This window comes from Macadamia integrifolia, chromosome 7 (assembly GCF_013358625.1).
Source record: "Macadamia integrifolia cultivar HAES 741 chromosome 7, SCU_Mint_v3, whole genome shotgun sequence".
NCBI lineage: Eukaryota > Viridiplantae > Streptophyta > Magnoliopsida > Proteales > Proteaceae > Macadamia > Macadamia integrifolia.
This window is the reverse complement of record NC_056563.1, coordinates 3,420,078-3,433,985: the sequence shown is the minus strand read 5'-3', so window position 1 is coordinate 3,433,985 and position 13,908 is coordinate 3,420,078. Positions and strand designations below refer to the sequence as shown.

At 38.2% G+C, this 13,908-nt stretch overlaps 2 protein-coding genes across 2 annotated transcripts in view; both read left to right on the top strand.

Annotated features, from left to right (window-relative positions):
* LOC122084192 (protein FAR1-RELATED SEQUENCE 5-like) overlaps positions 1–2,361 on the top strand; it is a 4,332-nt gene extending 1,971 nt beyond the window's left edge. Inside the window, exons 3-4 of the mRNA XM_042652275.1 lie at positions 703–760; positions 2,230–2,361. Coding sequence (XP_042508209.1) covers positions 703–760; positions 2,230–2,361 — 190 coding nt within the window. The remainder of the gene's footprint in view (positions 1–702; positions 761–2,229) is intronic.
* Positions 2,362–13,047: 10,686 nt separating this feature from the next.
* LOC122085237 (BTB/POZ domain-containing protein NPY1-like) overlaps positions 13,048–13,908 on the top strand; it is a 7,010-nt gene continuing 6,149 nt past the window's right edge. The window contains exon 1 of the mRNA XM_042653726.1: positions 13,048–13,796. Within this exon, the coding sequence (XP_042509660.1) occupies positions 13,735–13,796 (62 nt within the window). The 5' untranslated portion in view covers positions 13,048–13,734. The remainder of the gene's footprint in view (positions 13,797–13,908) is intronic.

Below are 13,908 nucleotides of genomic sequence, written 5' to 3'. Positions count from 1 at the left end.
AAAACAAGGAAAAAGAAAAAAAAGAAAAGTGGAGGACCAAGTAACAATCAACGATTACAAGAACAACAACCAACTCCTGCACCAACTACTGCACCAACTCCTACACAACTGATGGATAACACATATCCCAGTTACATGTCACTTATGGTGAGTAGGTTTAGTTTGTTATGTTGTTTGTTGCATTTTTTATTTTTCTTATTTAATATGGATTACCCTAATATTCAATGTCACTTGCAGGATTCTATTTCCCATATATCATCTCAAGCATCTGCAGCTTATCAATCACTGGATGAAGATTATATTCAGATTCAACTAATAAGGACTTCTTTTTTTACTATTAAGTTCAGTTAATGTGATGGATTTTTTTGTGCTATTAAAACACACAGTTTCATTGGATCTTTATTTTTGTGCTTATGAGGTTGTAGTCCAGGATTCTATTTTTTTTTATTGATTTTTAGCCTATAATGTATTAACAATCTTTTTTTGTAGGTAAGACGTCTTTAGCTCAAATTGGTAGAGCATCTGGGCTAGTGCCCAAGTTATGGTGGTTTGAATCCACCAAGACTTTGAAAAGTGAATGCACTGGTTGTCTTACATTATGATTTGTTAACTTGCAAGTTTTAATGGCTGATTAGTTGATTGATTAGATTTGGTTTTGCTTTCTTTGTTGACTTGCATGTTTTATAATTTGTTAACTTGCAGCTTGGTTTGTTCTGTCTCTGTTACTACTCATTCTTTGAGTCCTAGCTATATGGACATGGTTTGGTGTTCCTTTTCTTTCTGCCAGTTTCAGATGTGCATAACCCCAATTTGGGAACTTAATGGTGTATATTGCATTTTGGTTTTCCATAGTATTTCCCTTATTATAATGTGATGGTTGGGTTCATACTTCAGAGGGGAGTTATGGGAGAAAGAAAAAAAATCTGCCCAGAATTCCTCCTCCTCAGGCTATCACAGGGTCTTCTTGAGTCACAGACCGGCAGCAACAATTTTGGTTGACCAACTTAATGGTGCTGCTGTACAACTAATGATGTTGTCTTCCTGCTCATACTACTACTGCATGTTGTCCAAACTTGAAGCAAGCAAACTGAGGAGTGTAGTAGTTGCTGTCTAAGTTGAATTCTTGCTGCAAGTGCTCTTCTTGTTGCTGTACATGCTCAGGATGGTAAGGAATTCATCCCTAAATTAAAGATCATTCCATTTTTCAAGCATGCAGCCACCCAGGATTGGGAACCTTGGAATGCATGTGAGGGAATTGAAATGAATTTATATATATATATATATATGCATGCATGCTGCCCCTGTATTGCTTGGGTGGAATTCACTTTTCTACTAGTCTCTGCAGTCTCTCATAGCTAAATTTGAGCTAGGATGTGTGGGAGTGGACCAAGAAGAAATCAAGTAATTTGCAAGAACTTTTCTGGAAACTATAGAAAAAGTTACATTTCTTGTGGTGTGTTTCAGGGAAGGGTGGAAGCTTGGAGCATTAAACTGTTTATTATAATTGTATTTTCTTTTCTCTCTGTGGGAGTCAAAGATAGAGGAGGTTTAGGAAAAAAGTTGTCTAAACTTTCTTTCTCTCCATGGAGTGTATACTCGGTTTGTTTGACTTGGTCACTTCACATAGTGGGGATTGGGGTTCTACCTGGGTGGGAATTGTATCATTAGACCAAGATACCTCTATTATATTTTGGAAAACAACATTCGAACTTCGAATTGATAAATTTAAGGTTGTTATTCAAAATTTTGTACTACATTTCAGTAAGATAATAGTGCAATAACAGTTCCAGAATAGAAGAACCAAGTACACCCAAATGGAGAAATAAATCAGCTTAGGGAGGAATGATAACTTGACATAGCTGATCAAGTTAGCCTACTTTTTTGTTTGAGTTTTCTTCCTTAACAGTAGAATATGTCTGCAGAAATTCTTAGCAAAAAGAAAGAAATGATTTTTTAAAACAAGGCTCATGCTTCTCTTATTAAATAATGATTTCTTTTTCAATTACTTGTTATCTCTGATTTTCTTTCTTCACCCCTTTTATAGTACAACAGCAGAGTTTATGCTCTATTTAGTCCTCTTAATTTCATGCTTCATATATCCATACTACCTTTTAATGGCATATTTGTCATTTTCTTTTTCTCTGACTTTCTCTGTTTTGGAATGGTAACTAATTACTTCTGTATTGGATTTTATTAGATACCTTGCAAAAAATTTGATTGTTGTTGTAGGAAACTTTGCATAGGCATCCGCATGAAAATCAGTCGAATGCACTTGAAGCTCCTTCACATGGATCTGATGTGGAGGAAGCAATCCAAGAAACGGAACAGATAGAGTCATCAAGTTCTGATGTGAGTCTTTGAAAGAACTATATTTTCCCCCTCTCCCTTATCCTCTTTTCTTCTCCAAATTGATTCAATCATTGACAGAGACGTTAGTGCAGCTGGATCTAACTGGATCCAACAAAACAAAAAACAAAGCATTCTGCAACTCAAAGTTTCATTAATGTAACTATAATCTTTGAGGGTAGACCATGAGGGCATGACAGCAGTAAGGTAGACCACTTAAAAAAAAAAAAAACACACACACACACACAACTCTTGAAAAACCAGCAGAAGGACAAGACAGTAATAAGGTAGAACACATTCGTTCACTTTCAAAGTCTTGGTGGATTCGAACCACCATAACCTAGGCATTAACCTAGGTGCTCTACCATTTTGAGCAAAAGACTTCTTACCTACAAAAAAGATTGTTAGTACATTATAGTTACAAGGAAATAATCATAATAATAACCCCACATATGGTTGGCAATGACGGAACCAACTTCATTAATGAAATAATAGTTCTATTTACAAGGATGTTACATAGAAGACATAGCACGAAAGAATTAACACCCAAATACACAGGAAGATGGTTAAACCATAATAATGGTTGAGCAATGACTGATCCACTACTACTTGGTTCCGCACATTTGGACTATAGGGTGGTTGACGAATAGCCGAGATGACCCGTGTGTTCCTATTAACACTTTCATTTGAATGACTTGCTCCTGTGTCTATAGTGTCTATGCAGTCCCTCAACGCTGGGTCCAACCAAATGAAAGAACCCAGATGTTTTTCACCTAATGGACATCTGTAAAATCGTCATCCAGGATTCTTCAACGTTCTAGAAGTCCGGATGACCATCACCCCTTCACCACAGCTACACATTCGCTGTTGTGCATCCATTTCTTTGTAAAATGCAATACCCCTAAGAGAAGCTTACATAAAAAGGGCTCCGACAGTGACAAAAAAAATATAATTGACATGGATATTTGATGGACAATATACTCTATAGAGTATGTAATGCTTAAATTAACATGATATAAGAGAAGATGCCAAAAGGAAACTAGTAGAAAAAAATTCAAGGCAAAAAGCAAACATCAATGTATGGTTTATAGAATATCCTTTATATGTCATATGTCACCGATAAGTGGCTAAGAACAACCCTTTCCCCTAATATTTCAGCATTCAAAACCACAAAGCAATTTTGTGCAAAGTACAATGTAAATACTTCAAAAAAAATTCAATTTCAGAGAAAGCGAATCGAGCAAGGAACAGAGACAGAGAGACAACAAGCAAATAAAAATATTGAAATTGAAATTTTATTGAACAGAAAACCTAATATTTCAGCGTTCAAAACCACAGAGCAACTTTGTTCAGACTACAATGTAAAAGAGAGAGAGAAGGCTTTGTAGAGACATTAATATTAACATGAAAGAGAGGGTTGTTCATTCTTCGAACCATATTTCATACCTTTGCAAAGAGCGCTTCGTAACACAAGGAGAGAGCGAGTCGATCAAGAAACAGAGAGAGAGAGCAAGGAGTCAAGTGATGAAGAGTCAACAAAGAGGAAGAGTCGACAAAGGGGAGAGAGTTGAGAGCGAGAGCGAGAGAGTCGAGAGAGGGAGGGAGAGTCGACAGAGATGGTTAGGGCAGAACCAAATCGTAACAAGAGAGAGAGTCGTGAGAGAGAAAGAGAGAGATTTGTGAAACTTTCACCTTTTATTTCAAATTTATGAACCAAACCGGTTTGCTATGATACGGTTTGGTTCAAATTGGTTCTTCACTGATTCGGTTCAAATTGGTTTTATAAGTGGAATAACATCTGGACCGTTCATTTGGTATGTGACACGTGCCACTCACTGAAGTGGGTATTTCACAGAATTGCACCAGATGGGAATTGTAGATGATTTTTGTCCTATCAAATTCTATCCGTTAAAAATTATAAATTCTATTATTTCCTTCTCTTCCATTTTTTTTCCCAACTCAACAACCTACATCATGTGGGACTCAAGGCTCACAAGTATTTCATCCATTTTTATCTATTTTAAACACAGCATATAATGCAATTAAACCCAAAATCTTAGAAATCCAAGGAAGTACGGTTCTCTCCCATTAAGATGGTGAAAATTGAAAAACCTATTGTTAAGAGCAAGAGTTTTTTATCCAAGACCAACTCATGCGAAAACTTTATCTCGATAATTAAATAAAAAATAAAATAATCAAAGACTGATGGGGACTGGCTGAACGTATGGACCGGACAAGCGAAGAAATAATTGTCAGTCTAGCTAACGAAGAACAATTAAAACAAGTTGCCTAGAGCCATCTCCCTCTGCCAGTGTCATCCCAATCAACATCACTATTACTTCATTAATTGGAGTATGAATGGTCCCATTAAGGACCACGAATTGGAGTCTAAATAGTCCCATTAAGGACCAAGACCTAGGATTCTTACTTTCCCATATAAACTAATAGATTAGTAGCTCTATTCACCTAATATATAGGGAAATTCACTGCACCACCCCCTGGAGAATGCCACAATTATAAGATCAACCCCTCTATTTTACCAAATTATACTCAGACCTCTTACCGTCAATCACTATCAAGGAATATACCTTATTTGTTGATGTCAACAACTATATTTTATTTTAAATATCAAAATACCTTTATTAAATACGAAATACCAAAAATACCCTTACAATAAGTCAATATTTCTTTACCCAAATCTCTAGGTTTTGGACCCCATTCCAAGACCTAATTTACCTTTCTCCCAAAATCACCACTGTTGGACCATCGACGATCGTTCATAGCAGCGGCAATGGCAGCAGTATCAGTGATGGACGGTGACCTTGTAGCTACCCGTAGGACCTCGCAGCGACCAGGAAAAACCCCTCTGATGTGAACTATAGGAATCTGAGCCATCAGATCTTCTGATGATCTAGGGTTTCAAGAATCTGAGCAATCGCTTGATACTGTTGCTCCTTCTTCAACATCTAACGAGTCTGTCGTCCTCACCAATGATCTCAAAGACAAGATCATAAAACAAGTGGAATACTATTTAGTGATAAGAATCTTTCCACAGATAAATTTCTGATGAGCCATGCAAAGAAGGATAAAGAAGGTTTTGTTCATGTGGGTCATATTGCATCTTTCAAGAGAATGAAAAAGCTTGTTCGAGATAATTCATTGATAGTAGATGCACTCCAGAATTCAACGCAGCTTGTTGTAAGTTTAGATGGGAAGAAGGTAAAGAAAAAAGATCCATTTCCAGTAGCTGAGATGCAGGATGCTAAGTCACGGACTGTTTTGGTAGAGAATCTGCTAGAGAATTTTTCAATAGAGAGCATTAAGAGAATCTTTGGTGCTGTAGGCAATATAAAGAATATATCTTTGGGCAGCAGGGGATGATGAACTCTTGAAGTCAACTGATCACCATGATGAAACACCTGAACAAGAGGAAGAGGGGAACTTGCGAAGTGAGAGACCTGGACAGAGAAGTCAAAACAGAGGTCGATCCAAGGGCCAAAAATAGCATAACCATAACAGTCAAGGCCATGGAACTCTGCACCGTCATCCTGGTGTTGAAGGTTCAAAGCCACCTCCAGGGCCAAAAATGCCTGATGGAACTAGGGGATTCACAATGGGTCGTTGCCGGCCTCTTGTCTAATCAAAATTCAGCTTGAAGGGTCGTGGGAATTCTTAAAGATTTTGAAGGGTTACGCAAAAGAGTGTGTTGGATCAGTGTGGATTATGTGTTTTTTTCCGTAGAATACATAAGTTTGGTTTGGATAAAAAAAAAAAAAGTATAACAGTTAAAACATGAGTTTTTTAATGGTAAGAGTATAATAGTCATTTTAACTCAACACTTAACAGTGACTGACGGTACTAGAGGATTCACAATGGGTCATGGCCGGCCTCCTGTCTAATCAAAATTCAGCTTGAGGGGCCATGGGCATTCTTAAAGAGTTTGAAGGGTTATGCAAAAGAGTGTGTTGGATCAGTGTGGATTCTGTGTTTTTATCCGTAGAATACATAAAGTTTGGTTTGGATAAAAAAAAAAAAGAAGGTATAACAGTTAAAACATGAGTTTTTTAATCGTAAGGGTATAATAGTCATTTTAACTCGACACTTAACAGTGACTGACGGTACTAGAGGATTCACAATGGGTCGCGGCCGGCCTCCTGTCTAATCAAAATTCAGCTTGAAGGGTCGTGGGCATTCTTAAAGATTTTGAAGGGTTATGCAAAAGAGTGTCTTGGATCAGTGTGGATTTTGTGTTTTTATCCGTAGAATACAGAAGTTTGGTTTGGATTAAAAAAAAAAAAGGTATAATAGTTAAAACATGAGTTTTTTAATGGTAAGGGTATAACAATCATTTTAACTCGACACTTAACAATGACTGACGTAAGGGGTCTAAGTATAATTTGGTGAAACGGAGGGGGTGGTCTTATAATTGTGACATTCTCCAGAGGTGGCGCGATAAATTTCCCTATATATTAACAACCCCCCCCCCTAAAAAAAAAAAAAAAAAAGATTTGTAGCTCAGAGAATGTAAAGCATGTGATAGAACACTACCTGACAGAGTGCACATATATATCAGCGTTCACGGTCAATGGAAAAGCACACGTGAGCATCTTCAACATGGGGGCAGTTTGGTCCTTTTGCACCTATTGTGTCTTGGCACAGGTACACATTATCGGGGGACATTCTTTCTTCCTAATCTTAATTACTTGTTGGACTATTGTTAATCATTGTCAAAGCGAGAACTCAACTCAAGAGAATGTTTTAAAAGATGGAATCGGTACAGAAATGGTCTCCATATATTTCAATTTAAATCATTTTAGAATCTGCTGAAAAATGGTTGGACTTGCCCAACTTTTTGGTTAAGATCAGCAATGAAATTTTATTGTATGGAAGAATGAATGGAATGATAGAGAAGGTTAAAAGGGCAGCTCAATACTAAAAACAAAAGGCCAGCCTATCCCTCTTGGACATTTCCATCAATAGATAGAAAGACCATAAATATTAACGAAAAACCTCAAGGAAATAACTTGAGCATCCCAACTTAAATCTGACTTGCCAAACTTGACCTAATCTGTCTAATAATGACTTCTTATAAATTTCAAATCAAATATATTGACCGGATCCAATTTTTAAATCCATGACTCAATATGGATGGTTCTTATTTTATTTGGTTTAGTCTCCATAGTTTTCTTTGAACGAGTGTAGCAAATGCACAAGGCTCCTGCTATTGTTGTAAAGACGTCGGGGAGGATCATGATAATGTATGTAATCTTATTTCTACTTTTTACAGAAGTTATTTTTCGATACATGTAACAACTAAATCATAATGGAGCAACAATATCGTTGCACTAAGATCGACCTTCTCTTGCAGATTTCTTTCCTTTTCCTATTAAATTGTAGCCTTTATAGCTGGATCCCAAGATGGACCAAGGATGAAGAAATAATCAAAACAGGCATATTGGTCCCATAACATGCACACTGATCTTCCATACGCACAAAAATTTTATTGACCCACTTGATTAAAGCAGGTCTTTTTTTTTTTAGTTTATATATTTAGTGAAGAAACTTGAATATGAACGTTAGGGCTGCCATACAGACTAGTCGATCTCAATTCTCAATTTTTCTTTTGTGTCACAATCACCATTCATAGGGTGCAAGTTGAGAATGGACATTTAATTTTAAGTATCCTTGATTGGAACAATCCAGACTTTTTAGTGAGGATAATGATGTGTTGGTATTTTTGAAAAAAAAAAAAAAAAAAGAACGGTCCCTCATCACATGGCCTCTGCATCCAAACATAGAGGGTGGTGAAATTACCCTCCACCCTTGTGAAACTCAAAAAATCCTCACTACATTTATCATGGGCCCCTTACTGGTATTTGACCAAAAAAAAAGATGGGTCAATCATTGACACAATATTTCAAGTAATAAGTGAAGGATCCGTGGGCCATTTTTCAGTTTGCATGGATGCCTAAGCATGCACTTTCATGGGCTCTTGTGTTGGTGCAAGGGCCACGCAATGAGGCAACAATATTTTCTCTTTCGATAGCACAGAGCTACTATGTATACTACTGACTATTCTTACTGTTGCACGGAACTTACTCACATAACCTGTATTGCTGCCCAGAGCTGTCTCATAAACCTCACACGGTAATCACTGTCGCATACATACACAGTCGTATGCCTATCCACACTGCACCACCAAGTGGTCAAGTCTACCAGATGTACACACTCATTCTGCAGCCAAGCACTCCAATCCACAATACAAATACGAACATACACATCCACAACACAAGAAATACGTGCTTCAGCCAATTGCCTACATGCACAGAGTAATTGCCACTATCGGGCTCAGTATTTACTCAATACTAATTATGACTGCACTCACAGCCAAGGAAACAGATTCCCAGTTTCCACCAATGACATACAATGGCTAAGACTTCACCCTAATTTTCTCATAATGATATGAAAGGCCGCACCTATGGCAAATAGGTTTAGATAGTTGTAACTACTAAGGAACACATAGCCCTTATGTCCAGCACCCACTGAACACCAAAAAAAATAAAGTTGGGCTTATAACAATGCCCTATAGTGAAGCACTCATACATGCAAATTTCCCCCCAAATAGACTAGAACTATCACTTATGCATTTTATCAAACATCTTGCCTACAATGATTTATAATAATGGAAATTTGGCAAAAATGAGGTTACCTTGGCAAGGAGTAACTATCGGAGATGCAATAATATCGATCTCCACTTGATGCGAACCATAACCATGTTATCTCGGTGTCGCCAATGCTTCAAAACCCCGGTTGGCACTTGGGTTTCTTGAAGCAACTCACAAGAACCAAATTCTAAGTTCTTATTCTTCTTCTTTCTTTTCTCCTTGTCTTTACTTTCATGGAGCAACAATGGCATTCACATTCACACACATACTCTCTCTCTCTCTACTTCTCTTCTTCTAGTCTTCCTTGTAAATAAAGCTTTAATGGGAAAATAATATTCTCAACAAGAACCATCAAACTCCACTAATTGGATTTGAGAAAATCTTTCTTGTGAGGCATTCAAGATACACACAAAGAGAGGGAAAAACTTTTTCTCTATTTCCCTCTTCTTCTCTTCTCTTCTATTTTCCTTTTCTTTCTCTTGGCAGCAACTAATAGAGCTTGCTGCCTTGTTTTCCAGGAGTTTCCTAAGCCTCTAATGGGGGCTATGGATGAAGTGCAAGAGGATGGAAGTCTTTCATTCAAACCCTTAGCCTTCCACGAGCTTCAACTCATTTTTTCTATCACCTTAGCAACCCCTCTGCCTGATTTCTTCCCTTTGATGTGTAGAACTTGGAGAGATGAAGAATCTTCAACTTGAATCACCCAAATCCGAGTTAAAATGAGGGAGATATGACCATTTGAAGTTCGAGCAATGAGATAGTCTGAAATAGAATCTTCGTAGGGGTGGCGTAGGCTACACCGGCGGCACGTGCAATAGATGCGCAGATCTGGCCGTAGATCTCATCAAAATGTATCTCTTAATCTGAACCGTTCGATTGAACCAACGGACAATAGATCTAAACTATAGATTTTGAATCTCGATGACGTCATCATGACATACGCGCTGACATTGTCAGACACATTGTCGATCACCGATTGGTTGGTGTAGTGAGTTTCACGGTACGTTGTCGGCTAACTTTAATGAAGCTCCATCGATCTTGACCAATAGATCGAAACCTATATGATATGATTGGCTCAGATCAAGATATAGAGAATCTCTTTATAGATTATATGCACATGCGCTACACAAAATCAAGACTCAATATGGTGAGGCACCACACCATCATATCTAATACACTTCACAAATGATAAGCCTCGGATAAGCATCTTCAATGCAAGCTCTTGCACGAACCGTCAGATCTGAATCTGACCGACGTGGCTCAATCTGAGTCGTGTATTAAGAATCCCTCTAATTCTCTTATATACACATAAACCCCTGCCTTCATATTTCCATTGCTAAAGACCCCTTATCAACTAAGACCTTTAAAATCTCAAAATTATATAAAAGCCCTTTAAATTTCCAAAGTAAATTCCAAAAAATCCACCCAACACCGAGAGCAAATTGATGAATTTACGGTTTGGATTTTCGAACCGATTTTACGGAAATACTTATAACTTTTTCATACAATATCCGATCGAGATAAAATGAAGTGCGTTGGAATCGTAACTGGACGCTCTACGACTTTCCAAATACTCAATCATCTGACTCAACCATGTCAAAAGATCAAAATACCCTTAGACTTTTCTAATGACGCATCTTTCTCATACAAAATCGGAACACGATGAAATTAGAACCGTTGGAAAGATTGGATTTTTGTCGTATTGTTACATGGAGAACACGTCCTTTAAAAAGTTCATTTTCAATGCCGAAACTGTCCTCGACTGCTACAAATGTTGTAACTTCTTCATACGGCATCGGAATGTAACGAAATCAAATGCACTAGACTAGGTAAATTGCAATCTATCTTTTTCATGAAGTATTGATCTTCTAAAAATGTCATTTTTATATTAAAAATGTCCCTGAGCATAAATAGACCAATTTTGCTAATTTTGACCTAGAAACCCGCACCACCTACTAAGGATGTATTAAACCACTCCATGCATACCAAGTGGCTCTGTTATCTCATCGGTGACATTGGACACTGCCATGTCATCATTTTCATCTACGTCACCCAAACTGGCCATGTCATCACTGCCACGTGGGCGGGTTGCCAATAAGGACAACCATAAAACAACAGATACACCCAATCCTAGCTCCCCCAAATTCAACTAAAGCCCAACCCAACCCTAATTAGGCTGGGTTGGGCTGGGTAGACCCTTATTGGCCCTTATTTTTGCTAAGGTCGGACTAACCTTCATTGATATTGCTTTCTCACCAGTTGTGTCCTATGCATTACAAAAAAAATAAATAAATAAAAAGAAGCACCAATAGATCACAAATGATCAATACAAAATTAAAATTATGAAGTGTAATCACACAATAAATGTTCATGACACCTGACCATAAGAATTAATGACCCAAATTTCATTATTCTAAATTAAAGAATAGGATGATAGCCCAAGCTCCGGCTCAACCCTAACCCAAGGTCAATGGTTTTCAATACTAACCCATCCTTAGGTAATTAGCCCAGGCCCTATTCGGATTCTAGGTAGATTTAGGCCAAATTTAACCCTTACTTCCTACACTCAAAATGTTGCCCCTTCTTTAAGAGAATATGTGTCGCAGGCTGTTTGGTCTAAGAACAGAGTACCTTTGTCGTTGGTAGCTAGGCTAAGCCTCATTAGGTGTTCAATCCATGTAGTGGGTCCATCTTATCAATCCTCCATCCAATAAAAGAAAAAGGAAAAATATTTGGGAAAATTACATGATTACCCACTTTTGGGTTTCCCTTTACAAAATTACCCACAAAAAGTTTTGGTCAACAAAAATATCCAAAATTAGGTTTCCCCTTACAAAATTACCCATTTTAAGTTTAAGTTAATAAAAATACCCAAAGTTGAGTTTGGGTTTACAAAACTACCCACTCAAAGTTTTAGTAATAAAAATATACATGATTATATGTGAAAGATGAAGAATCACTATTTTGGATAGTTTTATAAACCCAAACCTGATTTTTTGTATTTTTGTTAACTGAAACTTTGGGTGGGTAGTTGTGTAAACCCAAACCTAATTTTGGGTATTTTTGTGGACCAAAACTTTTTGTGGGTAATTTTGTAAAGGGAAACCCAAAAGTGGGTAATCATGTAATTTTTCCAAAATATTTTCTATTTGTGGTCCCTACATCAGTGCCTTGAGTAATAAGATATATGTTTACCATGGGAGGCATGACAGATATTTCACACACATTGTATCTGAGCAAAGTGGAACACTCCGAATTAGAAAACATTGTCCCCAAAACGAAAATGTTTTGAAATCTGCATATTATTCTCGGGGATTTGGATCTTCTGTGGTGCAATAGGGTGTTTGACGCGTATCCAAAGCCCAAAAACGTCTTGAGCTGCATGCGACTGCCTTGGGCTCCATGCTTGAGCATTTCTAACCGTTGGATGCACATCGGACGCCCTATTGCGCCTTAGATGAATTCAATCTTATTCCCGAAGGTGGGAGTCCAACTTGCCTCGCACGTGAGTTGCCATGCGTTTAGATGACCCATTGCCATTTCCGGGTCCACTCGGATCCTTGATTCTTAGTCCGTATTTGTTTCTAAATTAAAGCCCCAACATAAATGCTGGTGTTAGGTATACACTTTACTCCTTTTGACTCGTCACCTCTGCTTTGCCAATGCCAGCCACTAACCAGGGTGTCATACCATAGTAATGGCCTAATGGGATGTTGTAATTGGCCGGATCAACGGGTCGGGTGTAACAACATAAAACCCGGACCCTAATACGTTCTTAACTTTCAGGCACTGAAAGCTGAGATTCTATGTGGAAGGTCAGGATGATTAAGGATGTCATTTGAACCTCACATACGATTGGGCCACGTTTACGGCGAAGAACGAATGACAAGGACACGTATCAGAAGAAAATGCATGGAGTTGTCAAACCAAAAAATGAGTAAGGGTATTTTGGTCATTAAAAGTGTGCTTGCATTAACGGCATAAAGCTCCTTTAAAGTCTCTGCCCCTCTAGCTCTGCAATAGTCCCCTACACAGTAATACACTCCCTCGGCCTCTCTCCCTCTCTCCCTCTCTCTTCTCTCTACTCTCTTCTCTCCTCTCTCTCTCTCTTGTTTTGAGATTTGCAGGCCAAGAAAACGCAGGGGAAGGAGAGAGAAGAGAGAGAGAGATATGAGAGTGATTTAAAGCAAAGGCGGCGGGAGAGAATTAAAAAGAGAATAGAGGTTGAAATTTCTTGTGGGCGCATGATATATTCTTCTTTATAATATTTTGGATTTGATGTACAATGGTCGTCATCAGCCTTGTCCGGAAAGAATTTAAAAAGGAAATGGGAAAATGATTTGGAAGCCAAAGTAGAGGAGTGGGGATTATCCATGGTTGGTGTTCAACACGAGGAGGATAACTTCTGGCCAAGTCTCTTCCTCTCTCTTCCAATAGTCAAATAGTGGGAACAGTGGTTTCCACAAAAACCGCTTTGGTCCTGACTCCTGAGTGGCTTTTATGTGGAAATTGGTAAGGCGCGTGTAAGAGTGGTGTTGTTCAGTTCAGAGGAGTGGGGTGGTGGTGGTATAGTCTGGTTCAGTGGTCTGCTGGTGGTTCTCCGAAGCTGTGTGTGTGACTGTGCTAGCGGGTGATCAAAATTGTTTTTTTCAGTGCCCAAGAGAGGTTTTCGGGTGGTTTTGAAGTGGGCTTTTTTGGATTTTTAAGTTCTGGGTATTGAGAGATGAAGTTTATGAAGCTGGGATCAAAGCCGGATGCGTTTCAAGCAGATGGCAACTGTATCAGGTGAGACTTCCATTTAAATTTGTAGTCTCTCCCTTTTGAACTCTTTTTCATCTTTCTATGGCTCAAAAGCTTGTTCATTTCTTCTCATGTCCCCACACCACCCCCCCCCCCC